The sequence below is a fragment of the Lepidochelys kempii genome, chromosome 10, assembly GCF_965140285.1.
Source record: "Lepidochelys kempii isolate rLepKem1 chromosome 10, rLepKem1.hap1, whole genome shotgun sequence".
Classification (NCBI taxonomy): Eukaryota; Metazoa; Chordata; order Testudines; family Cheloniidae; genus Lepidochelys; species Lepidochelys kempii.
Genome location: NC_136389.1, coordinates 23709720 through 23734516, shown reverse-complemented (window position 1 = coordinate 23734516; position 24797 = coordinate 23709720). Strand labels below are relative to the sequence as shown.

The window sequence follows — 24797 nt, the reverse complement described above, 5'->3', positions numbered from 1 at the left end:
ATGTGGCCCCCTTTATATCAGTGCCTACATACGGAGTAGTTGCCTAAATCGAGGTCTCCACTGTTGAACATTTTGGCCGAAGTGGTTTGCCTGAGATCTGACAAGTCAGGGACTGTCTAGCAAAGAACACAGCTCTCAGCACTCAGCCACCCTGTCCCCAGCAAGGACCCACGCCTGTGAAGTGCTGAGCAGCTTGGCTAACTTACTCTGCCTCTTGCAGGTTCAGTCACTAGCCTTGAAAGCTTTGTTTACGGCACAGAAGATTGGGAACTGGGAGTGACCTATTGCTTCACTTTGCTGGAGAGTTGAAATATGTGATGGAAGTGCAAGCGCGCCCAGGGCAGGGGAAAACCGGCCTTCAACAAGCATGCTGATTGGTTCATGGGGAACCGTAGTGTCAGCCTACATGGTCCTGACTGGCTTTGAAAAACTGAGATGGGTGCAAAGAAAATGCACACTTGGCTGCCTGCTGAGGAAAGAAATATTATCACTTCTAATAGCAATAGCACATAGGAAGTCTGAAAAAAAGAGGTCAATTCTGTTATAGTAGCAATGCTCTTGCAGTACATCAACCTGGTTTAGGGGCTGATTTTGCTATTTTGGGGAAATGAAACTGTTCAGCTTTCAGCCCTCATTAGAATAAAAGGGCTTGTTTGCATGGCCCGGCAGTTCGGACTACAGGGGTGTGAACTGCAGCATGCGCTAGCTAGCTCACATTAAGGTGGTCCTGTTGGAAAGGGGATTACATTAACATGAACTAGGTACCTTGTAGTTTGCACTAGCAGGATTTGCATGGGGCAGTTACGATGCAACAGTCTGGTGTGCGCTGCAACTCATGCCCCTGTAGTCCACACTGCAGGGTCATGTAGACAAGCCCTAAATTAACCCAAACTATGTCCCTTTTAGTTTGCACAAGCGGTGTCCAAATGGGGGAGCTACAGCACAGCATGCTAGTGTACACTACAGTTCACATCCCTGTAGTCCGAACTGCAGGGCCATGTAGGAATAACACATGCCTTTGCTAAAGAGTCTTCCTCTCACAGCTTTGCTAATGCATTTCAGTCAGGACCTGCATCATTCCTGCGATTTCAGTTCAGGAAGGATGTTTTTTAAAGTAGTTGTTAATGCAAAAGCTCTAAATGCTATTTGTATTTCAGGTATCTTTCTCTTCCATAAAATCTAGGTTTTAGTAGCTAAAGACTATATAGAACATGGAAGTGGCTTAGGAAAGTTTGATTTCTAGAAAGTACACTAAATTCCTTTGTGTAAATGAAACCAGAATGACCCCCCGACAAACTGATTTGCATACTTTTTAATTGAACAAGGTCAGTCTTCAATGTATTGCTTTTACATGTGTACATAAGAACTTGAATTTAAACAATGTGCAAAGTATCCTGTTAGCTAATTAATCCTCCAGATTTATACTGGATTCTCTCTTGCTGCCCTAATACAAGACTCACAAAATTAAAAACAAAACAAACAAAAAATACCCACACCTTACAAAACAATCCCTTTCTGTAATACTGTTCTGAACCAAATTTAATTTGCAGTGGTTTTAGGCTCTATTCCAACAGCAGAACTGACCTTCTGAACTGACAGCCAGGAAAGTTTTCAACATGTGACCTGATTTGAACTTCATAAACAGTAATACAGATTGCCCATTTGGGTAACATATTTATTCAAAAGTTTATCAAATCTGAGTAAAAGCTTTGTTTAAAGTATGGAGAGACCACTTTTTAAAATGTCCCTGAAGGCCATGTCCTAAGGAGGCCCGGTGATGCATATGAATCACTGCAGTTAGTGTAACAACCCTGATCCAACAATCCTGGGGAAAAGTCACAGCTGAAACATTCTGATGCTGCCACTTCACATTGTCTCGCCCGTTTTGTCTCCTGTACATTCCTTTTAGTTTTGAACATTCAAGGCCACAGTTTCGTGTTCCATGATTCCTGTCCTGGAACATTTTCAAGTGTGCAACAAACCTATTTGAAAGAAAACCAGATTATTACAATAACGCTAGCTCATTAGTCCTTGACTCCCCAGTGGTTTTTGTTTAACCAAAGAGGCACTAAGTGGTGAAGAATAGCATGCAAAAATTTCAAACTAGACAGTTTTGAGGACAATGCTACTTATATGTGTTTAAGGTTGAGACTGTTCGTAGTGACGCCTAGGCCAGTTAAATTCCAAAACAAGTAAAGGTCTGAAATCACTCTTTCACTGAAGTCAATGCAACAGTGGGCTGGATTAGCCCTGCAGATAAATCTAACACTTATGCATGTCCAAAATTCATCGGAAAAGAAGCACAGTGCTATTCTCATTTTAAACTGACTTGGAAATCTCTCCTGAGACGCAATGTAAATTCACAAACAAAAGTTTTCTTTAGACAAAAATAGTTTGCTGCTGCCAATGTGGTCACCACAGTATAATACACAAAGTTCAGACAGTCCTTGCCCCAAAGTGCTTGAGCAAAAGTGGGCCAAATCTGTGTGCTGTTCATAGTTTTCACTGCTGTTTGAAGCAGCCAGAGTTTTCTTTGACAACTTTCATAAGTGTTTGTTACATGCATGTAATCAAACTTCCTTTATGCACTAAAATTCATTGTTGCTGGGGTTTGATCATAGCTAACAGTTGTCCTGCGTCTTCAATAGCCATCATTCTTTAGCAGTAATACCTGGACACAGGAAGACTACAAAGGAGTAGGGGTTAGGGAGTAGAGTGGGGTGGGAATTTTTGGATTAAATGGTTTTTCACTGGAAAATGCTGATGCATCAAAACCGAAACATTTCACGGGAAAGGGTGAGATTTGTCCTACCTTTTGTTGGGAAGGTTTCTCAGATCCAGGATGGAATTTCTGATCAAAACAAGGGGGGAGGGGAAGGGAGACACACATACACTACCCAGAATAGCCAATAACCTGGTGATAGAGTGCTGATATGGTTTGGATCCCTGTTCTGCCTAATTTGGAACAGGACTCCAAATGTGTAAAGTCCTGGGATTGGGAATGTCCTAGACATTAGGAACCCAGGAATTGCCAGAATGGATTAGACCCTAGATCCATCTAGTCTAGTATCCTGTCTCACAATAGCCTGTGCCAGATGCTTCAGAGGAAAGTGAAAGAACCCCAAATTCGGCAGATGTGGGGTAACTACTCCCCACATAGGTCTCATCCTGGGTGTCTAACAGATTGTTTTTAGATTAGCACATCATAATGGATGGCTAAGTACTGCAGACCTCAATAGCAGATTTCCTTTTTAAAAAGAAATCCCTACATTTGGCAGGCTATCGGGATCTTTTTCCAGAGAATTGCTGTGTAATCCTGCGGCGACACACTGTCCTGACCCTAACAACTATGACTACAGCACTTCTGTGGCAGCTTTTCTCCTAATATGCTAAATGAGGCATTCTGTACATTAGAAATGCAGATGTATAAACTACTGTCTTTAGCTATGATTTTTAAGTGATCTCAAAACATATCTGCCTCCTTAAAATACAGTAATAATAACAGGAAAATGCCCTTTTCATTATAAACAGAGGAGAACAAAATTGAGGTGCTGTATAACTTTACATACCAATGCTAATTCAAGGCCTAAGCCTACAACACCAAAATAATGCCATGGACGTCAAGGAGCTACTCACATGCAATAAGGGATTTCAGGATCAGGCCCTCATAAACACTATCAACTTGAATATGGCCCCCAAATTAAATTTAAATTAAATGAAAACAAGCGTCTATAAAACTTAAGACTAATAGAACCGCTACAATAAATTGTTTTCAGAGCTCCAAAGGTGCAGTGGGAAGAACCTGAAGGTGAAAAGATTCAATTGCTTAGTATTTTTCTCATTTTGGAGAAAGAGCACCGGGACAATGAAACTGGAGGCTTACCATTCTTTTCTAGACATTTGGGATTTTTTTTTTCTGATGTGGGTAAAGAAATGAACTTACCTTTGTCATCTTCAAAATCTCATGTTTTAAACTTCAGGGTCCATGAGTGTAAGAAAATGAGAGCGTACATTCACAACCCCTTTTTCTAATACAACATATTGTACATCGTAATGTGTGTAGGAATTAGCCATTCAAAATGCATGAATGTCTGTCCTGAACTCTTCAGACTGCGATTGGAAAGGTAATTTTTCAAAGCTTGAGAGAAGGATTTATAGCTTACTTATCAGTGACTTTGATATTGCTCCACAATTTGCAAACATAAGCTCAGTTAGCAGAATGTATTGATTTTGTGATGTCAATGAGATAGAGAAAGCAAGCAGATTATCAAATTGAGATAATCCAGCATTTATCTGACACAATATATCCACTTCTCATACTGGTAGTTTCACTAGTATATAAGTAACTGTTACCTAAACAAATATTGTCCTTATGTTCACCTCTCAAGACTGGTAACTGGTAGCATTGTTGTAACAGGCTGGCAATGTTTATCTAAAACAACCCTATTCTGTTAGCAGGTGTTGATCCTGATGGGAAAGCGTTATATGAGTTCTGCTGACTCACCGAAGCAGGTGACTTCCATCATCTGGATATAAGTGAGGTGGTAAGTAGCTTGCTAGGAAGGGAGGGCCTCTAGTGTGGAAAAAACAATACTGAGAGAGGATCACCAAGCAAATGGAGGGGCTTTGATCTAATATTTATTATCTTATTGCTATTTCTTTGTTAATAAAACCAAACCTCCTGAGGGGGCTGGGGGATGATTCTGGACTTCATATAACATATGGACTTTATTTGTGCAGTGCGTTAGGAAAAGTTCCTGCTCACAACTGCATGCAAAAACCTATTCATGTGTGTACCTTTCTTTTATGGGCCATTAAGTCTACCTTGAAAGAGTAGGCTGGTTTTGTCAGAGAGCAGCTCTTTTCAAGCATGACTCTTTGAAAATCCCATCTTTTCATTTTTCTCTCTGGCTGCTACGCATTTGCTTAATTTTGATCAAGACTGAGGGAGTAAGAGTCCCCAGAGATAATAGCTTTGCTCTGGTAAGTGGGGCCGCAACCAAACCTGGTACTTCTGGTGTTTGGCTTTCCCTGTGCCCACAAGTGGCCTCTACATACAACTTTCCAGAACAGCTTGGGAAAGGAATCAAAATATCTCTGCCTGCAACTGGGTGCTCACAGTTACCTCAGCTCCTGATTCTGTCTTCTAGACAGTCAGAGTACAGGTCCCATCTCTCCAAGATGCCCAAAAGTGGTAAACCCAACATAACAGTTACCATACCCAAACCTAGAGCCTGTTTGTTCCCTTCCATCTGCCTTCCTCCCCACAATAAAATGCCTGGAAAGGGACTTGGGACAAAGGACGTTTAAAAAGTGATTTGGAACGGAGTGTGGATCATCATTACAAAGGGGTGACCCTAAGGGCCTGGTGATCCAGCCATGAGGTACACAAGGCAGTTCATCTCATATTAGGCATGATCTCATTACCTTCCTTTTCTTTATTTAGGAACTTATGTTGATCTCGTGTCTAGGGTAAATGTTATTAAACAGACACAATTAATCTGATCATTATCATTGACTGTATTATAATGATTTAATTACAATTTACCTATATTTCACATAACCTCTAACTTCAGTTTGTCCTTCTCTTTTTTTAGAATCGCTGGACCTGCCAAGAAACTGTTATGGGGATCAGTAATATTGCAGGACAAGCTGCCTGGTTTTGGTGACAAAAATAAATACATCAGTAAGTCATGCACCAATCTTGCTTCACCTTCTCCTAATTTATTCCACCTGACCTAACCTGCCTTTGTTAGGCTAATGTGCAAGAAAACTATCAAAGAGGATTCAGTACCATAGCTAGAGGTTAATCCTGCCCTCACCTGGTATGATTCCGTTGGAGGCAGGATTTTGGGAAGTGATACAAGGAGTTGGTCAGATACTGAGATATTATAGTAACGGATGAAGGATTTTTTAAAAAACCAACTGTATGGGATGGTATAGCATGGAGCCCAGCTCTATAGGGGATTGGAGTCTTTGTATGGCTGTGTGCAAAGGTGTATGGATGCATAGAAGGTCAGGCTAAAGGATCCACTGCTAGGCAGATCCTCTGCCAGCAGAGAGGGGGATTTTAGGACTCTGGAAACTATGTCAGCCATTAGGCTGGAATAGACTCTGTAGAGCAACCTGCTAGGGGACAAGTCTTCTCCTTTCATGGAGATCGCCAGATGAGTTTGGGAGAGAGGATTTCCTTGTGAAGGAATCTTAACCCACCTGATCATCAATTAGAAGGAATTATATTTCACACTCACAGGAGATGGAAAAGCAGTACTAGGAAGCATGTCTTTTGTCTAATGCGGTATTTCTCTACCGAGTTTGTCTGCCATAGGAATGAGTTAAAGAGAAACACTACTGAAGAGTAAGGCTAAGATTTTGTCACTGATATTTTTAGTAAAAGTCATGGACAGGTCACAGGTAATAAAGAAAAATTCACAGAAGCCCATGACTAAAAATGTCCATGACAAAATGGGGAGGGAGAAGGCCCCAGCACCTACCACTGCTGGGGCTCTGAAGTCCCCCCCTGCCTGCAGCAGTGGGGCAGCTGAGGGGTCCCCAGGCTGCCCGCTGCCTGCAGAGCACACTACCCTCGGCGGCCAGGAGCTGCAATCAGAGTGTGTCCCCCCCGCTGCCCACAGTGGCCGGGAGCTGCAGGGTCCCCCCACTGCCTGCAGTGCTTCAGGGCTGAAGTCATGGAGGTCTCTGGAAGTCACGGATTCCGTGATTTCCACGACCTACATGACAAAATCGTAGCCTTACTGAAGAGATCTATAAAGTCCTATTACAGTCATCAAACACTCTTTATAACCTTGCTATTTAAACCAAGGACAAAGAATAGATGGAATAAGTTTTAATAAAGAGTTTAATTCGTCAATGTTTATCTGTTTAGTGATATTTTCCAGGCTGAACTGAACATTTTTGCTGCACTATAGAGAATATAGGTTTCAGAGTAGCAGCCGTGTTAGTCTGTATTCGCAAAAAAGGAAAGGAGGACTTGTGGCACCTTAGAGACTAACCCATTTATTTGAGCATAAGCGTTCTTGAGCTACAGCTCACTTCCACTGAATGCATCCGATGCAGTGAGCTGTAGCTCACAAAAGCTTATGCTCAAATAAATGGGTTGGTCTCTAAGGTGCCACAAGTACTCCTTTTCTTTTTATAGAGAATATAGGGATTTTTTTTTAGCATGCTATATATGGAGCGAACTCTTCTTTTTTACTCTTGTGCAACTCCAGTGAGTTGGCCTAGACATAACAGAGCAAAATTTGTTTGAGCCTGTGCAGTTTACTACCAAAGCACACAAGAGGGCTGCCTCACAAATGTTTCAAATATAGCTATAGGCCGCTAGACCAAGTTAGTAATTTATAGTAGCAGATATTAAATGGTGTGTGAATGATAGAATTGACCAGCATATTCGAGTCTTGCCTCTCTATTCAATTGTTTAAAAAATAATCTATCCTTCAAATGTAATTTGAACCTAAACTTTAGTGATGGAAAACAAAAGGGGGCAAATCTTGTTGAGATCTTATAAATGCAGTCATCCTACTTGCTATAAAAACACCAGCAAGCATATAATAGTTCAGCTGCGAAAGCATAACACCAATATATTAAAAATAAATAAGTCATGCTCTTTTTGCTAATTCTGTCTTTGAAGTTGCTGTTCCTTCCAGGTCATAACAATGCAGAGGAAATGATGAGTCTTTATTTTGTATCCAGCACTGTATTCCTTCTAATTCCTGATATAATCCTGAAAGAAAGGGAGAGCTTAGAATTGGGCATACCACCATGCAGCCTCTTCCTGTCTGTTCAGACCACCATGCAGCCTCTTCCTGTCAGTTTGGCAGTTTCATTTTGGTAAGGTCAGATTTTTAAACCTCTCAACATCCACCAGATGGTAGAATTTTTATTTGTTAAGATCTATTTGGGATCTTTAACAGAATGGTTAATCTCTTAACAAAACCTTAGGAGAAAAATGCACTTAACTGGCCACGTGAAAAGAGCATGGTTTGTAAATTTGAAAGGCTAAATTCTGACCAGTTTTTAGCTGATACTGACAGAGAAAAAAGAAATTCACCTTCCCAGATTAGGCTCTCCACAGATTTCCAAAACTTGAATTGTGTTTCTCTACAGACTTAACACAACTGCTAGTTTGTTTAAACTGCTTGTTTAGTGTTTAACACAGTACTCTATGTAACAGTAAGAATGAAAAGGAGAAATAGACTGTCCATTGCACACAGCTGGATAGCCTCAAAGGAGACCATGGAAAACTCTCACCTACCTTCTTTAAAGGAGGTGGCAGACAACATACCTAAACTTCCATGCCTGTGAGGAGAAAGGGAGCTTATAATTAGCATAGATTAACAGAAAAATGTAGCCATCTCTGGGCAGTGCTTGCTTGATTGGGACTCTGGGTTTCCCAAATAAACCCTCCATTGCTATGAAGTTTCAACACCCTTGTGTGGCGATAGAGGCAAGAGATCTAAGCTGCCCAAATCAACAGGCTAAGCGTCTGTAAACACATGACTCGTTTCTTCAAGTTTAGAACTACTGATTGCCATCTGAAAGGGAATATTAATATAGTCCTTTCTCCTAAAGAAATGATGCCTTTTTCTGTGAAGGATTAGATTGGATTCATTCCTTTATTCCTTTGACAATATGGCTATTATACCATGCTAAATGGCACTTGTCCCCTCTCATTAAAGTGAGCTGGTGACTTAGAGCGTATTTGCTTAGCAAAGGACTCTAACACAATAAATATGAAAATTCCTTAAATAAGTTTGCTTTTAAAATCACTTGTGCTCTGGTGCTTTTTAATAGATGAAAACGCTCCGGGCTCAAGCATTTTTGATCCTAAACTCAATCTTCATTTATTTCCTCTGCCTCATTTACCTTTGACTCACATTAACAGTAACTTTTGGAAAGCTCATAAAACATTTGCCTCCATTCCTGCAATATGCAACTGAATGTGCTCGTTCTAGAAAATGTCTTGGGACCAGGTGTCAAACCAGTGCATGGAGATGTTTGACGGGCTGTAGCTACTGTCCTTGAGGGGTCAATCCAGTTCAGTTAGCCAAGACTTTGTCTTCAGGTTCTACCTAGGGCAGAATTCCTAGTAGCTTGAGCTGAAATTGAATAGTATCTCTATATGGGCTATATTTTGGCTAAGATTTTCAAAGCTAAGGGATCTGAACACTAATTCCCTTTCATTATAATAAATTATAATGGGAATTGGGCCTCCAAATCACTTACACGGCTCTAAAATTCTCAACTATTGCTCTTAAAGCCTGCTGTTACCACTGATGGTAGGAAATGCCAATTAGACTAGAGTATGACAGATATGGCAATTTCTGTAATATCCTGCACAAACCTTGTTGAATTAAGTTTAAGTATTTTTGGTGTCCATTTTGTATTAAAAATGCAAAGTTTATGTATAAGTGTGGGGTTGTATGTAATCTCTGGGGGCAAAGGTAAACCTTGGGAAGTGTTATGACCTTCACAGGACTCTTTTAAACAATGTGTCAGACAAACAAAGTTAAGTGGAATGCCTAGGAAATATCTGTGGGGAGGGGAATGCAAATTACCACCTCCGGTCATGCAAAGACCCAACCTTTTGAAGCTTCGCCCTGAGAGGAGACCATTGTCTGGCTGGTTACCTACCCACCGTGTCTGCAGATGCATGCACGTTGGAGAACTAGTATGGAAGAATGAGAATGGTGAAGATCACATAAAAAGAAGACTCAGATTAGGTGCTGCAGCATTCAGAAAACTGCAAGCTCTGGAAGGCTAAAGACATTTTGCTTAAAATGAAAATCAGCATATTTGAGAGAACTGCCATGCTGATAAAGCTATACAGGTTGTAATGCTGGCATATGAGGAAAGCCAAGGAACTAAAGATATTGACTGCACAAGTGAATTAGCTAATAGGAATATTGAGAGATTCAAGACAGCAGAAAATAAAAAATGAAGTGACAAAAAAATGGCTAGGGCAAGAAATAATGCTGTTACGGGAGCTTCAGGAAAGGCGACTGTGATGGATCAGACCTGTGTCAAGAATGGACCTGGAAAGGATATCACACGCAGCTATACATACCAGAGTGAGCGAGGAACTAGAAAGAGAGGAAGATCAAGAATCCACTGGACAGACGTCGTGTAGAATGACATAAAGCTAAAACATGTAAAGATGAAGGAATCTCTGAAGCTGATACAAGCCAGAAAGCAGAGGAAGGGCTTCCTTCGGCCCCACTGGCGCTGCTGAGCTGATCGACGGGAACCAAAGAGAGAAGAGTTTTGATGCTGTCAGCCGGAATGGTTACACCCTCCTGCCCCACCTTCTCACCTAGTGTGCCTGTTTTACAGTTAGGGGAAACTCAGGCCCAAGTAAGTGAAGTGACCATGTTCACACAGTACGTCAGGGGCAGAGACAAGAGCCTAGCTCTTCTAATTCCCTATCCAATGCCTTGTCCACTGAACCACATTGCCTCATATAAACAGGGCACTTATTTTTAGTAGGCACTTTGTGTGTGTATAGCACTGCTATTTAAAGGATCTTAAAATAATTGCATAGGCAGTCCCATTTACAGACGGGGCAGAGTCCATGGGAGAATGTGGAACAGAACCCAGAGGTCTTATCCTTCACATTAAACTAATGACGTTATAACAAGCTTTCAATTTACACAGCTGTGTACAAATAATAAGAAATCTCTTGGCTTTCATAAATGTAACATTTAGTGCTAATGATTAAAGAGAGCTAACATTTGTAATCCCAAATTGAAGTAGGAGCGAACTAAGCTATTCCTTTGACCCTGATTTGGGATTTAAAAACTGGTATGCAACTAAAATGTTGCATTTCAGATTTCTGAATGCAGGACTTTGCTCATAAAAAGGAATTAATAATAATCCAGTGATACTAAAATTTTCTTATTATGCTGTTATTGTATATAAAGTATTAAATACATTATTTTTCTATTAAATATTTTGCTGACTTTGATAACCTCATGATGAGTCACATTTAATTTTCAGGGATGTACAAAGAGAAGAGCAGTTACACAATCACATTCCAGTAGACCTCAAGTACATCACAGAGCTCAGAACACTCAACCTAAAATAACAGATGACACCGAGCAATTGCAGTTGCAATTCAGTTTACGTAGACAGGATTCTTAAAATATGCATTCTATTTAAATAGGACAGGAAGCTTTTTCAAAATGTTTAGTGCTGTAACTCCCAAGCCCTGCCACCTACATGAGAGGATATAGAAAAGTCAGAGTTCTCCAAATAAATCAAGTGTAGTAGACTCCTCTAAGGCCCCACTTCTGCAGTCCATAAAAGTCTGTAACTCCTGTGATAGGGTGTATTTGCCACATCAGCCCCTGAGAGGGTAAATTAGGCCAGGGAAGCCTAACTGACCAATTAAGTGTCCAGTAGGGGAGAGCTATAGGCTACAAGGAGGCCACTAATTAGAGGCAGTCGCAGCTGAGCTGGAACAAGAGGAGCCTGTAAAAAGCCCAGGAGCTGCAAGTAGCAAGGAGACCATAGTTGCCCCTCTGAGGGGAAGGAGAATGGGCTGGCAAACCCAAAGAGAGAGGGGAGCCAGTGATGTAGGAAGAAGACCAGGGAAACAGCAGCAAGGCCTAGCACAGTACAGGCCTTGGCTGTATGTGATAGGGTCCCTTGGCCAGAACCCAGGGCAGAGGGTGGGCTTGGGTTCCCCTGACACAGAGAGTTGGAGATGTCAGCTGGACAGCTGATCCACAAGGACTATGACTTTACCCAAAGGGGAGGAACTTAGTGACCTGGCTGGAGAGCCAAGCCACAAACAGGAAGCTGCCACTCCAAGAGGGAGAGACAGGCTCCAGAGAAAAAGGTGGGTAGAGACTGCTGAGGAGGGTGAAGCACTTGGCAGAGCTGACCCCCAGAATGGCCAGGGAGAGGCACCGTGAGCGGTGTCGGAATCCCATCACACTCCCTCTGAAGCTAATGGGAGTTTTTCATGAATATTGGCTGCAGCATTAGGTCTTTAACTGGGAAGCCCTAAGATACTGTCCCAAGGGAGAACAAAATCTGGAAACACTTAAAATTAAATAAAATATTACAGATTTTAAAAAGAATGCTAAATTACTTAATTTTATATCTCTGTTTTATACTTCTGTATTAAATGACCTGGATTTAGAATGCCACACCATGTTAAACACCATTTAACCACTTGGCACAGGCTAAATTCATCTCCATTAAGTAGGATTTATACTAACAATGTTCTGATTAAGCAGCACTTTATCATCCTCTGGAATTCAGCTTAAAACATCCCTAGAAAGCAGGTGTCCTGACCAAGTGCTGTATAAGAGATTTTTCTCCTGTCTAGACAAGGACACACAATAGGAAAACTAGACTTTCTGTAAGACCTCATTTTAAATGAGTACTGGCCACTAACTGGTTCCTTTTTATCTGTACAAGAACAGAATGATGATGGAAACAAAGGAAGGCTGCCAAGCTTTATATGTACACTGCACTTTGTTACCACTAGTCCGTCTAATACAGCTCTTACTTTTTCCTCTCTACAAACATAATAATATGGAAAATGCAGGGAAAAAAGCAAGATGACAAGCTGTTTAAAAAAAAAGCCCATTAATTAAGAGAAAAATCTCTGGACTGGAACATTTGCGACAGAGGCAATGAGTTTAAACTGTGAGGAAGAGCAGTGTTCTTCATGTGCCTCCATGCTGAACTCAAAGAACAATTAAGCAATGATTGTGATAGGCTTTAGCAGCAATCTGACAAAGTCTTCCTTGCATAGGAAGATGGTGCTGCTGACCTGAGGGCTTGAGCAGTGGAACTGGATTGAAAAGAAAATAGGGGAAATCCTTAAAGGTGGTTTTGCAAGATGCAGAAGGATGAAAACGTAAAACCAGAATATAATATGTTAATCACAATGGGCCCTGTTCCTGGCCCCACAGAAAACCTTGATTAAACTCCCATGCACATCAATGAGATCAGGATTGGGACCATGTTATAATTTTATGTTTAATGGAAAAGGTAATGCCTGTGTACTAGTCAATTCTGATAGCAACTCTGTGCCTCATCTTGCTGAGTTTTCTGTGAATTGTTCTGTGCCACACGCTTCTGGGGCAAGGCAGGAGGACTGGCTCCCTATACCTACGGATCTCCCAAGGTAACTCAAGATCCAGGTAGAGCTCAGAATTCCCTGTGTCATCCCTCCTAGGAAATCACCCTTCAGCCTCATGCATGCGTGTTTTTATTTCACAGCATGGTAAGAGATAATGCTGATAAGGTGAGCAGCACTATCTTGTACAGAATTCCCATAGGTGATGCTCTGAGTACATGCAGAGGGCAGGAGCAACAGTGAGCTTGTTGCCTTTTCTTCCTTTTATGCCCCATAGTGCATTCAGCCAGGTTTTGCAAACCCCTGTTTATGGAACCAGAGGGGTATACTATGATTATATAACACCATTTTTCATTTTAAATAGTATCCATCCTCCTGGAAGATCCCAACGCACCTCCTAGACTGTTAGCTTTGGTGGGAGTTATGTACAAATACCTGGGGACATAATTTTACCCTGTATATAAAAGGGTTACTCATCCATCACTTAAATGCTGCCAATGATGGGGACTGAAAGTCAGCTCCTGTAACACTGCACAGCTTCTTGGAAAGGAAATGAAGAACAATTTCTGCACCTTAAACTTCAGGGGGAATATAGAATGGCAAAATATAATTACACAAGCTGGGCCTGGGTCAGTATACAACTAGCAAAAATAAAATGTGTGGGATCTTTTTAGGATTGCCTCCTATTGACATTTGTGGAAGTTGGAGAGAGAGCTGAGCACTTACCAGGACTGAGCCCTTAATTATTATGGATGGCCACTAGTGCGATTTGTTCTGTGCTGACTCAGCAAAAAACATGCTATCCACTGAACCACTAACAATACTTCCTGCACTTTTCCATGTAAGTCTCCTGACCAGGCCCAATTCTGCTTCCGTAATGTAATCAGATTACTGCTGAAGATGATACAGAACTCATTGCTCAGTCTTGTACCAGGCAAAATTAATTTCTTCTTTGGTAAGAGACAAAGACATAATGAAAGATAGTTTTTAATATTTGTAAATTGTTTAGAGACACCTAGTTTTATAGAAAGAAAAGGAGTACTAGTGGCACCTTAGAGACTAACCAATTTATTTGAGCATAAGCTTTCGTGAGCTGCATCCGATGAAGTGAGCTGTAGCTCATGAAAGCTCATGCTCAAATAAATTGGTTAGTCTCTAAGGTGTCACAAGTCCTCCTTTTTTTTTTTTTTTTGCGAATACAGACTAACGCGGCTGCTACTCTGAAACTAGTTTTATAGGGAATTTTGTATAGTATTCCTTCATGGCTGCTATTATGAATGTAACTTTTCCCCCTCAAAAATTCTGTCGCAGTTTCCCCTTTTTATCTTTGTAAATGCTAAAGAAACTCAACTGATATTTCTGCAAAGATGCTCATTTGTATATATATATTTACATATGCTATTGTTTAGATCAAAATCCTGCTAGTACGTTTGGTAATAAGTTTCCATTTTAAAGTTTGTTTTCTTTAACATAAGAAGTTTGGCTAATTTGACTACACACATGGACTCCTGATTAAAAAGACTGAGTTTCTTAATGAATCACTTTTCAATATTTTTTAAAATACTGCACCTTTCATAATTGTCTTTACTCCTTACAATTTTCAATTGTTTAGAATAAATCACAAGTACTAGAATAAATTAAGTTGACTAAATGATTTCCCTCCCCTAAAATGCTTCCTGGCTGACTAATATGAAATCATGTATTAGTTGCAAATAACAGTTAATTGTGTAGGTTTCACATTTATCCAGGATGAATACAAATAGGCTTTTTAAAAGAAGGGTACTGATTCAAAATATTTGTCCTGCCCCAACTAGAATTTCTGAGTCTTTAACTGACTGCTGTGGCCTTTCTAGGCCAGAGTTATAAGTTGTGGTCAGAGCCCAGGAAGTTTTAGGGGCCTGATCATCACAGTTGTTGAGTCTAATTGAGTCAATAGGCCCTTCAGGGGTTCAGCACCTAAAAATAAGTCCTTTAAGGACAATACTATATATACCAGTCAGTGGGGGACAGCAGTATTGAGACTAGAACCAGTTTTTGCAATTCTGTATTCCCTTGCCAGTGAACTAAAGGAGCTGCTCTGTTAAACTGGAAGAGGCTGGAGCCAGGAACCAAACAATTAAATGCTGCATTCTGAAATCTGATTAGAGGAGTGTATATGTATTTGAATTATGTCAATTACAAGACATGCTGCCAAAGGAACGCCAGACGGCTCAGTGTGAACCACTACCCCGAGTTTAGCGTCAAACGATCTGTTTTGAAGCAACACAGAGATCACCCATCTAGACAGAGCCAAATTCTGTCAAGTCACTAGGGTTGGTTGCACACGCTTGCAGATGAGGGCAGTATCTCATCCCCACGAGCGGTGCACAGTTACAGACTCTACCATATCGATGTAGTGTGGAAAGGCCACCAGCTCACACATGGGATGCAGGATTTAATTTTAAAACGCTCTCCCTGTTTTCTAATCTACGTCCAGCTCCCAGTCGCATCGGAGTGTAAACTCCTCGCAGAGCCAACTCGTCCTTCCTTTCGGACTCCCTGCAGGCTGCAGTGTACGCCAGACTTTGCACCAGGAACAAATGGAGACCTGTGCTTGAGTAGTAGATATACACTGCGCTCCCGAAATCGCGCCCTCCTCCCAGCCCAATGCGTATTTACATGAACGTGAGCAAAAAATTAGCCAATACCTATCCACACGTGCCAGGCCAGCGGTTATGGGGAGGGGGCTGTTTCCGGAACTCGGGTAAGCCTCCTACTAAACAGAATGGTACGCTGGGTGACGGGGGCTGGGGACAGATCCCCTAAACTTCCGGTTCTGCAAGTTCTGATGATGAGGATACAGACCAAGCTGGAAGAAATGACTTACAGCGCTTTGGAGCCCAGCAGGGCCCGCTGTGTCTGCCTCCAGCTCCCCACCGGGGCCTCCGCCGCAGCCTCCAGTTCCCATCCCATGAGCAGCGGCAGGTCCTAGGCACCTCAGCGAGAGGCAGCAGCCCCCCACTGACACTTGCATTGGTGGGGCCATTTTGGGCACACGATGCCGCGCTGAGTGAAATCAGATGTAAGGACAGCAGAGGGGTCTGGTGATCCCTTAGCCATGGCTACCAAGAACAACAGAAGCCCTCCAATTCTTGCCGTGTGTGTGTGTGTGTGTGTGGGGGGGGGTTATTCCATAGTCACTTTCTGCACTCTTTTTGCTTGTTATTCCAAATACCCATCAAACACATCCAGCTCACTGTCCGTGTCATAGAGCACCGAGCCAGGGTCTGAGAGCACCCCCAAATCCACCAGAGCCTGGTCCATGTCTTCAGGCAGGAACACGATCCCTACATTGAGGACGATATACTCCATCAGGAAGGCATAGTAGAGAATCAGCACATTGACAAAGAACAAGCCCACGTAAAACATATAGGGCAGCACCAGCAGCGCATGGAAGGCCCAAGACTCCAGCGAATCCAGATGTGCAGAAACTGCGGCGGGCATACAGCTGTGCTGAGTAGAACTGCCTCGGCTCTCCAGAGGCCGGGGCTGGCTGCTGGTGTGCAGAGGTGCAGAAACAGCTGGCGCGGGCGCCCAGCTGTGCAGAACCAGCAAGCAGAGGGTGGTCGCTCAGATTAGCGGAAAACGCAGCGTCGCGGCGGGCGCCCAGCTGTGCAGGGGGCCAATACACAACGCAGCTTCAAACAGAGGGTAAAATAAGAAACACGGAATGAGTGCCAATAACCCCAGACCGAGAGAGGAGAGGGGGGGTCCTTCCACGGCCCGCAAGGGGAGCAGGAACGGCAAATCCCCGAAGAGATCCGCTTGATCCACTCCCCCCTAATTCCCGTGCAAGAATGTGGCCAGATTTGGCTTCAGAAGCACTGCCGCAGCCCAGCCTTTGGAGGAAGCTTCTTCAGAGGCATTTCCCCGCGGCTGCTGCAGTCCTGCCGCTTGCTCTCTCGTCCTCCCGGCTGCAAACTTTGGGGGAATAAAGGTGCAGGCTCGCTCTTGTTGTTGTTAGGACTTGCCTGTAGTCAGCGATCCCACCCGCCGCCAGCCTCCGCAGCAGGAACCCCCCTCCCCCGTCCCTTACCCCTCCTCCTCCTTCCCCCCCACCTCCTGTCTCCGCTGCATGCTGCTGCGTCTCAGCTGTTTGTGCACTGTGGGTCCCCCAGCTTCACTTTCAGCACTGCTGCCTCCAGCGCAGACCGCCCACCCAAGTCAGCCTCCCCGTCTTGCTGATTGGCTTGAATGAGGCACTGACTGACAGCAGGGGCTTGGTTTGTTGACAGTCAAATCCCGTTTCACCTGGGGGGTGGGTACTGATTGCGGGCTCCCTGGCTTTCTGACCCGGTGGCGGCTTCATCAGTAAAGGCTCAGCAAGTTGCAACAATATTTATTTGTTTAGATGTTGCTTCCCTGTTTGGAATAACCACACGATTTCCTTTCTAGCAACTTTACTATAACGTTGTCCTTAAGAACATATATATACACATTTGGTTCTTGAGGCCATTCTGTGCTCCTAGTTATCACAAGCACTTCTTCTCTCGTACTAGCCAACAGGATGAGATGGGGCTTGGGGAGAAAGAGAGAGATTAGAAATTGTTAGGAGCTTTTATATTATATTGCTGATTTACAGTGAGTTATTCCAATTCCTTTTACTTTATCTGATCACCTCTTGGCATCGGAATCTGAGAGTTTTTTAAATGCTATGTGATTATCAGAACTGTTGGTTCCCCTGATGTCAAACGCCTTAATAATAAAATACTGTGGTGCACTTTTATAGCACATTTCACTGTGAGGTAGGTAAAGAATATTTAGGAATTAAATACCCATGACTAAAGCAGCCACTCTGGGAAGGAATTTGGCTTCTGTTTAACAGTGCACAACAATGCACAACAGCTAAGGGCTGAAACAATTGGGTAAGTAAAATGTAATTACTTGAGTTGGAATTTGGCCAGTAAACCAGGGCCCATACTCTTGCGAAAAGTGCTATGGTATCTTATTACCAGTAATGGTCAATAATTCTATTTTAACATTATGTCTGACAATGGCACCTATAGCAGTAGAGGTCCCTTAACATTATGCTGGGCATTTATATAATACTGACCAAGTCCTTGTCTATATTCAAAACATAATTAAGGATGTGATTTTAAACTGATTTAGTGAAACCGATGCCAACCCCTATGGGGAAACTCTTAGCTTAATTTAAACCTGGTTATTTTGATTTATCTCAGTTCAGTTCCTTATTGAGTTAAGCTACATCAATATGAAACAGGTTTAACCTGAATTAAGAGTGTCCACTCTGTTTTTTGATAGTATTCTCAGAAAAGAGCAAGCTGGTTTTTGGAAGGGCGTGGATACACAGACTAGATCTTCACTCTACGAAACATAATAGAACAGTACTTAGAATGGCAACGGTAACTCTACATACATTTCATAGACTTTGAGAAGGCTTTTGATAGCATTCACAGGACCAACCTATGGCGCATTCTGCGGGCATATGGAATTTCTTTCCGTTTAATCAATGTCATCAAAAGCTTCTATTTCAACTTTACATGCAGTGTTGATTACAGTGAGCTCAGTTTTGAAGTCAAAACAGGAGTATGTCAGGGGTATGTCATGTCTGCAATCCTCTTCAACATTGTCATTGACTGGGTAGTGAGGCATACAACAGAAGACATGCCAAGAGGCATTAAATGAATATTATTCTCATCCTTTGAAGACCTGGACTTTGCAGATGATGTCGCTCTCCTATCACATACCCAACACCATATACAAGAAAAAACAACTCAACCCAATGCATTCAGCCAGCAAATTGGACTGAAAATCAACCGCAATAAGACAGATATCATGACCTTTAATATTGTCTCACCATCACCAGTATGGATAGAGGACTATGTTCTCACCAATGCAGAAACATTCACAAACTTGGGCAGCACCATCAGCCAGGATGGTGGAACAAGCTAGGACATCTGGAACAAAATCAATAAAGTCAGGAACACCTTCAGGCGCTTAAATACAGTCTGGAAATCATCAAAATACAACACCAAAACCAAACTGAAGATTTATCAGATCTGCGTTCTTGCAGCACTACTTTATAGTGCAGAATGCTGGGGAATGAGAAAGTATGACATGACCAAACTGTCTTCAGTCCATACAACCTGCCTCAGAAAAATCCTCTGTATCTTTTGGCCCAGAACAATCTCAAACCAAGATCTATAAGCACCATCATTGCCAGGAGGCGTTGGAGATGGATCGGTCTTGTAATTCGGATGGAAACTGATTTCATCACCAGAGTATCAATAAGATGGACACCTGAAGACAAGCGAAAATGAGGCCGACACTGCTTCATTTGAAAGGCTAACACACTGAGGTGTAATGGCAACAGGCCAAACTGTCAGATCAGATCTTGGTACATAAGGAAGTTGCACGAATTAAAGATTACAATGTTGTTCCTTAGGAAGAACTTTCTGTTAAAAATTTTTTGTTTTCTAATAAATCAAAATAAATGGCAAGGGCAAATATGCCTGACCAACCTGATTGCCTTCTATGATGAGATAACTGGCTCTGTGGATATGGGGAAAGCAGTGGATGTGATATATCTTGACTTTAGCAAAGCTTTTGATACAGTCTCCCACAGTATTCTTGCCAACAAGTTAAAAAAGTATGGATTGGATTAATGGACTATAAGGTGGACAGAAAACTGCTACAGGCTGGGGACCAACTGGCTAAACAGCAGTTCCACAGAAAAGAACCTGGGGATTACAGTGAATGAGAAGCCGGATATGAAACAGCAGTGTGCCCTTGTTGCCAAGAAGGCTAATGGCATATTGGGCTGCATTAGTAGGAGCATTGTCAGCAGATGGAGGGAGGTGATTATTCCCCTCTATTCAACACTGGTGAGGCCACATCTGGAGTATTGCATCCAGTTTTGGGCCCCCCACTACAGAAAGGATATGGAGAAATTGGAGGGAGTCCAGCAGAGGGCAACGAAAATGCTAGGGCACATGACTTAAGAGGAGAGGCTGCGGGAATTGGGTTTATTTAGTCTGCAGAAGAGTGAGGGGAGATTTGATAGCAGCCTTCACCTATCTGAAGGGGGGTTCAAAGGAGGATGGAGCTAGGCTGCTCTCAGTGATGGCAGTTGACAGAACAAGGAGCAATGGTCTCAAGTTGCAGTGGGGGAGATTTAGGTTGGATATTAGGAAAAACTATTTCACTAGGAGGGTGATGAAGCACTGGAATGGGTTACCTAGAGAAGTGGTGGAATCTCCATCCTTAGAGATTTTTAAGGTCTGGCTTGACAAAGTCCTGGCTGGGATGATTTAGTTGGGGTTGGTCCTGCTTTGAGCAGGGGGTTGGACTAGATGACCTCCTGGGGTCTCTTCCAACCTAATCTTCTATGATTCTATGAAATCTTTTTTACAGATTTTTCCCATTGAATGGAATGTCTGTGGATGGTTTAGCTAGATATAAGCCCAGGCAACAAACAGCTACTAAAATGAGGGAGGGGAAATGAGAATGAAAGAGACATTCAAAACATCATTTGCTCTCCAGGATCTTGCTAGGCGTTGGATGTATTCCAAATCTTCAGTTTATTTTGACCCTAAAACTAGAGGGCATTAAAGTGAACAATAGCAAGTCAGACATAGGTTCTGATCATTTAGGCTCCTATTCTGCAAGCACTTAAGTATGTGTTTAACTTTATGCACATTTAATCCCATTGAAACACGTGTGTGTATAGTAAAGCTCGTGTGCATTTGCAGGACCAGAGCCTTTGTTTTCCTTTAAAAGAAGAGAATGCCAAAATAGAACACTTAGAAGAAGCTAGGCTTATATGGAGAATTATACCTTTTCTTTGAAAATTGGAAACGTAGACAGGAAAGAACAGGGGAAATACTTGATTTCATAAAGGGATATTTCTGATGAATTCTGGAGAGAATTGTTTTCATTTTATAGAATTACTACTTGTGTCACATCCACCACAAAGTAAACATAAGAAACTAAGACACCATACATACTCAGTTAGCTGGTCCCTTTCTCATTTTTCCATTTGGAATATGATGGGAGGACACAGTTCAAAGGTATGGAGAGGCAGTGTGGCCTACTGAATAGTGCATTAGACTGGGATTCAAGAGTCCTGGATTATATTCCTGGCTCTGCTACTAGCCTGCTAAGGGTCCTTGGACAGTCACTTCACCTCGCTGTGACTTATTCTCCCCATCTGTAAAATAAGAATAATGATAGTAACCTCCTTTGTAAAGTGCTTTGAGATTACTGATGTTAAGTCATATTTAACTGACAGGTTTTGTTTCTTGTACAGTAACAGGGGTTAGATTGTTTATATTGAGGGTTGTGGATTTAGACTCTGCTGAGGCCTTTTGGATTTTCTTTTGTCATGGTGTGCACACTCTGGCAAAGCAGTGGATGAAGCAGTATTGCTTTCTCCCCATAGCTTGGGACAAAGCCAGCCCTCTTTCCCAAACCTGTGGCCCCCTACAGACGGTGTCTCCCAAAATGTGAGCCCTCCCACCATTTCTGCTAACCCATGCTTGAGGGGCCTCGCCTCACCAAACCCACTCTACACCTCATCTCTCTCCCTGCACCCTTCACTCCCTCCAGTGGTGCAAGCAGAAATCATCCCTTGCCAGTACTGCACTCATGGAAGGGACAAAAGGGGGTGGGGGGGGAGGCATGTGATCTTCTCACGTGACCCTCCATGTGACTCTTCCCCACCCCAGCCCCTCCTACAACTCTCTTTGTATATACAAACATCAACATGCTTAACTACTCACTTTCCCCCCAAATATGTAGTATTCAGTCTGTTTATATGGAATATGGAAGTTGGGTGAGGAGCCATTTCAGCATATGTATAACTTATTAAAAGACAAATTTTAAGAAGAACTGTATCCTAAACTGCTTTATGGTATTGTACCCAAACATTGCATTTCAATGGGAGATTCAACTTCCTTTATAGGAACAGATTCTTGAAACTCTTACCAGCCCACAAAAGTGGTCCAGTCATGCAAATAGTCCCATTGTCTTCAATGGGATTGATCAAATGTTTACAGGATTAGATTTCAAGTTTGTAAATTGTTCTGGATGAAACTGACAATGCCTGAGCTGTCAGATCAGAAGGATCTTCATTCGAATAAAGGTGGGCAGGTGTGTGATAAGTTTTAGCTCCATTGCTAATATGAGGGACATATTTTCAGCCAAGTTCTTGGCAGATTCCTGAGGCAGCTGGTTTAAGGCCGTCCATGTCTGGCATTATAATCTTCACTTACAGTTCTCTCACCCACAAAGGTGGGAAATGAGGCATTTGTTTTCTTTGTTTTGCTGCTCCAGTTCCAGTTAACAAAATGCATGTTAGACTAATTTGGCTGCAAAAAAAAAAAAAAAAAAAAAATTCTATGTACACTGGGGACAACACCTGGTTCCTATAAGGCAGCAGAACTGAGCTAACATCAGAATCCAAACATCCTCTGGTTAGTGCAAGCAGAGGCATTCCTCCAATGATTTGGACTTGATGTGATGCAGTATGGATGTCATGGATAATTCAGACCAATGGCCAGAAACAGAATCAAAAACACCTTCCGTCCCCCCCCCACCCCTCCCCTCTTGAGGACTCCTGACCAATGTAATCACACAATATATATGCTAACAAACCTTTGTCTAAGTTTGTTAGCACCTGTATTGTGCTGTTAAAGCCATTTAAAGAATGAATGCCCTCCCTAACCGCGCTCTGCTGCTTTAAGGAGTAGAGCGCAGCCCCAAGTCTTTCCGGTGCCCCGCAACGGCTAAAAATCTCTTGCCGGTTCTGTGTACTGGGGGGTACCACCCTGCTTGCGCCCAGACTCCCTCCCAAACCTGACCCCCTCACACCCCCGCTGAGCTCCCACCCACCTGGGTCACAACTAGCGGCAGAAGGCGTGCACGGTGCAGGCTGGGAGTTGTAGTCCACCGTCTCCTGGCCGTCGCAGGGAAGGGGGCAGGGAGACTGCATTTCCCAGCGCGCCACGCGCGCGCATGCGCCTTTGCTCTTCCTGTCGCTGACTGGTGGGGCGGGCGGCCGGCCGGCCAGCCGGGGTTGTAAGTGTCAGGGGTCGCTGGGCTGCCCCACAGCCGTGCGCTGGGGGCGATGGACGGCTAGAGCCCGCGGCCCTCAGCCTCCTCTTCGCCGCCAGCATGTTCGGCCGCTCCCGCAGCTGGGTGGGTGGCGGGCACGGTAAGGCCGCCCGCAGCATCCACTCCTTGGACCATCTCAAGTAAGTGCGTGTGTCGGGGGCGGAGTGTGTGTGTGTGTGTGTGTGTGTGTAGGGCCCCCCCGGGGGGGGGACTGAGGCGGAGCGTGTGTGCAGGGGGCTAAGGTGGGGGCGGAGGGGCCAAGGAGATAACTCAGGGAGGGGGGCGGGTCGGAGACCCTGTGGGACCAACGTGGGGCTCAGGTCCATGGCGTTTGGGGTGCTTGTGGTGTGGTTGGGGGAGCTCGGGTTGAAGGGTTGGGGGAGCTCGGGTTGCTCTGTCTCAGCGACAGTGAGCTCACAGCTTCACTGAGGCAGAAGGGACCCCTGTGGCTCTATGGCAAGCGGGTCTCTGGAGCTGGGACCTCTCTGGTGGGATTGGGGTGTGTGGACTGGGAGATTGAAGAGGCTTGGAGGAGTCTGCAATGGAGGGCTCCAGACTCAGGGGCTGACAAGGCCTTCAGGGGTTTGAGTGAGTCTTGTGGCTGTGGAAGAGTAATGACTTCTGAAGGAGTTTCACTCGGGGCTGCTATTGTAAACATGTACGAATGATATTTCCTCATCGTCTTACATATCTCTGTGAATATTCATGTAACTATATTGCTTACAGTCCTCTTGAGTTCTCACAACTACTGATTAGGTCATATACACTTCTCCTCCCCCCAGCAACCTCCCTCTCCCCCGCCAGTCCTGATTTTGCCTTGCAGGTGATTGGATGTTCCTAAGTATCTACAGGGTGGTGATGTAGTGGCACAGCATGAAAAGAGAAAGCTATGATTTTATAATGCAATAAACTTGTTCTGTAGAACAAAGTCTAAAAGGTGGTAACCTTAGATGAGTACCAGCATGGTAGAGATGGGGAGACGTAGTTAACTGGGGCATCGAAGTGGTGAGAGAGTGGTCCGTCTTTCAGCACGGCCCAGGGGCCAGTGCCTTGGTTAGAGGCCTTAATCCCCATTACCAGGTGCTGATAGAGAGAGAGAAGGTACTGGGAATCTTGAATGGGAGCTCTTTTTTTTAGGTAGGGGGTGTCTAATGAATATGAAGTCCCTGCACTGTAACTGGCTGCTGGAAAGGGGAAATAGTTTTCTTCTTGCACGATGACTCTAGATCCTGCGGGAAGTAAAAATGTGTGTGAAGGATGTTCTTTACTCCTTCTCCAGACTCCTGGCTGCTGTAAGAAAACCAGTGAGGTAAAGGTTCTTCTCTCTATTGAATAATTCAGGTTCTGGACTCTACCATAGCTCAAAATTTTCCCCAGCCAGGAGGGAATGAAATTGACCCATTCCTGTTGCTCCCACCTGGTTCTGAAAAAAAGCTTTGAAATTGAATAGCCTTGCTAATTTCACAGTCTGGTTGTTTGGGAAAGCTACAGAAGCAGTAACTGAGTTGTTCTTGGTAGGCTGAGACAAAACACTGTTTCAGTTTACTTCTGAAAAGTTTTTATTGCAACA

The 24797-nt window shown here is 43.3% G+C and overlaps 2 protein-coding genes and 1 long non-coding RNA gene across 21 annotated transcripts in view; 1 reads left to right on the top strand and 2 right to left on the bottom strand.

The window, feature by feature from the left end:
- Nucleotides 1-1297: 1297 nt before the first annotated feature.
- DEXI (Dexi homolog) lies at nt 1298-17262 on the bottom strand. 5 transcript variants are annotated; one of them, XM_073362456.2, is made up of 3 exons: nt 17213-17262; nt 15981-16791; nt 1298-1982 (listed from the first exon to the last, which is right to left on the bottom strand). In XM_073362456.2, the coding sequence occupies exon 2, from the start codon at nt 16595-16597 to the stop codon at nt 16316-16318; it is 282 nt and encodes a 93-aa protein (XP_073218557.1). In that variant the 5' UTR covers nt 16598-16791; nt 17213-17262; the 3' UTR covers nt 1298-1982; nt 15981-16315. The 5 variants fall into 5 exon arrangements, with proteins under 5 accessions (XP_073218557.1, XP_073218558.1, XP_073218556.1 ...); XM_073362457.2 differs by lacking the exon at nt 17213-17262 and having other exon boundaries at nt 15802-17168; XM_073362455.2 differs by lacking the exon at nt 17213-17262 and having other exon boundaries at nt 15981-17168.
- A 1335-nt stretch (nt 17263-18597) lies between these two features.
- LOC140918338 (uncharacterized) lies at nt 18598-23140 on the bottom strand. Its single transcript, XR_012161152.1, has 3 exons — nt 23006-23140; nt 21121-21323; nt 18598-19071 (listed from the first exon to the last, which is right to left on the bottom strand). It is a non-coding gene; the product is annotated as an uncharacterized LOC140918338 (long non-coding RNA).
- Nucleotides 23136-24797, top strand: part of CLEC16A (C-type lectin domain containing 16A) — a 188109-nt gene continuing 186447 nt past the window's right edge. For 14 of the 15 annotated variants that reach the window (XR_012161151.2, XR_013636404.1, XM_073362451.2 and 11 more), the window contains exon 1: nt 23136-23367. Coding sequence is in view for 12 of the 15 variants with exons in the window: in XM_073362451.2 (XP_073218552.1) it covers nt 23288-23367 (80 nt within the window). In the remaining 3 variants the exon portion in view is untranslated. The remainder of the gene's footprint in view (nt 23368-24797) is intronic. The other variant, XM_073362443.2, reaches the window with a different exon arrangement.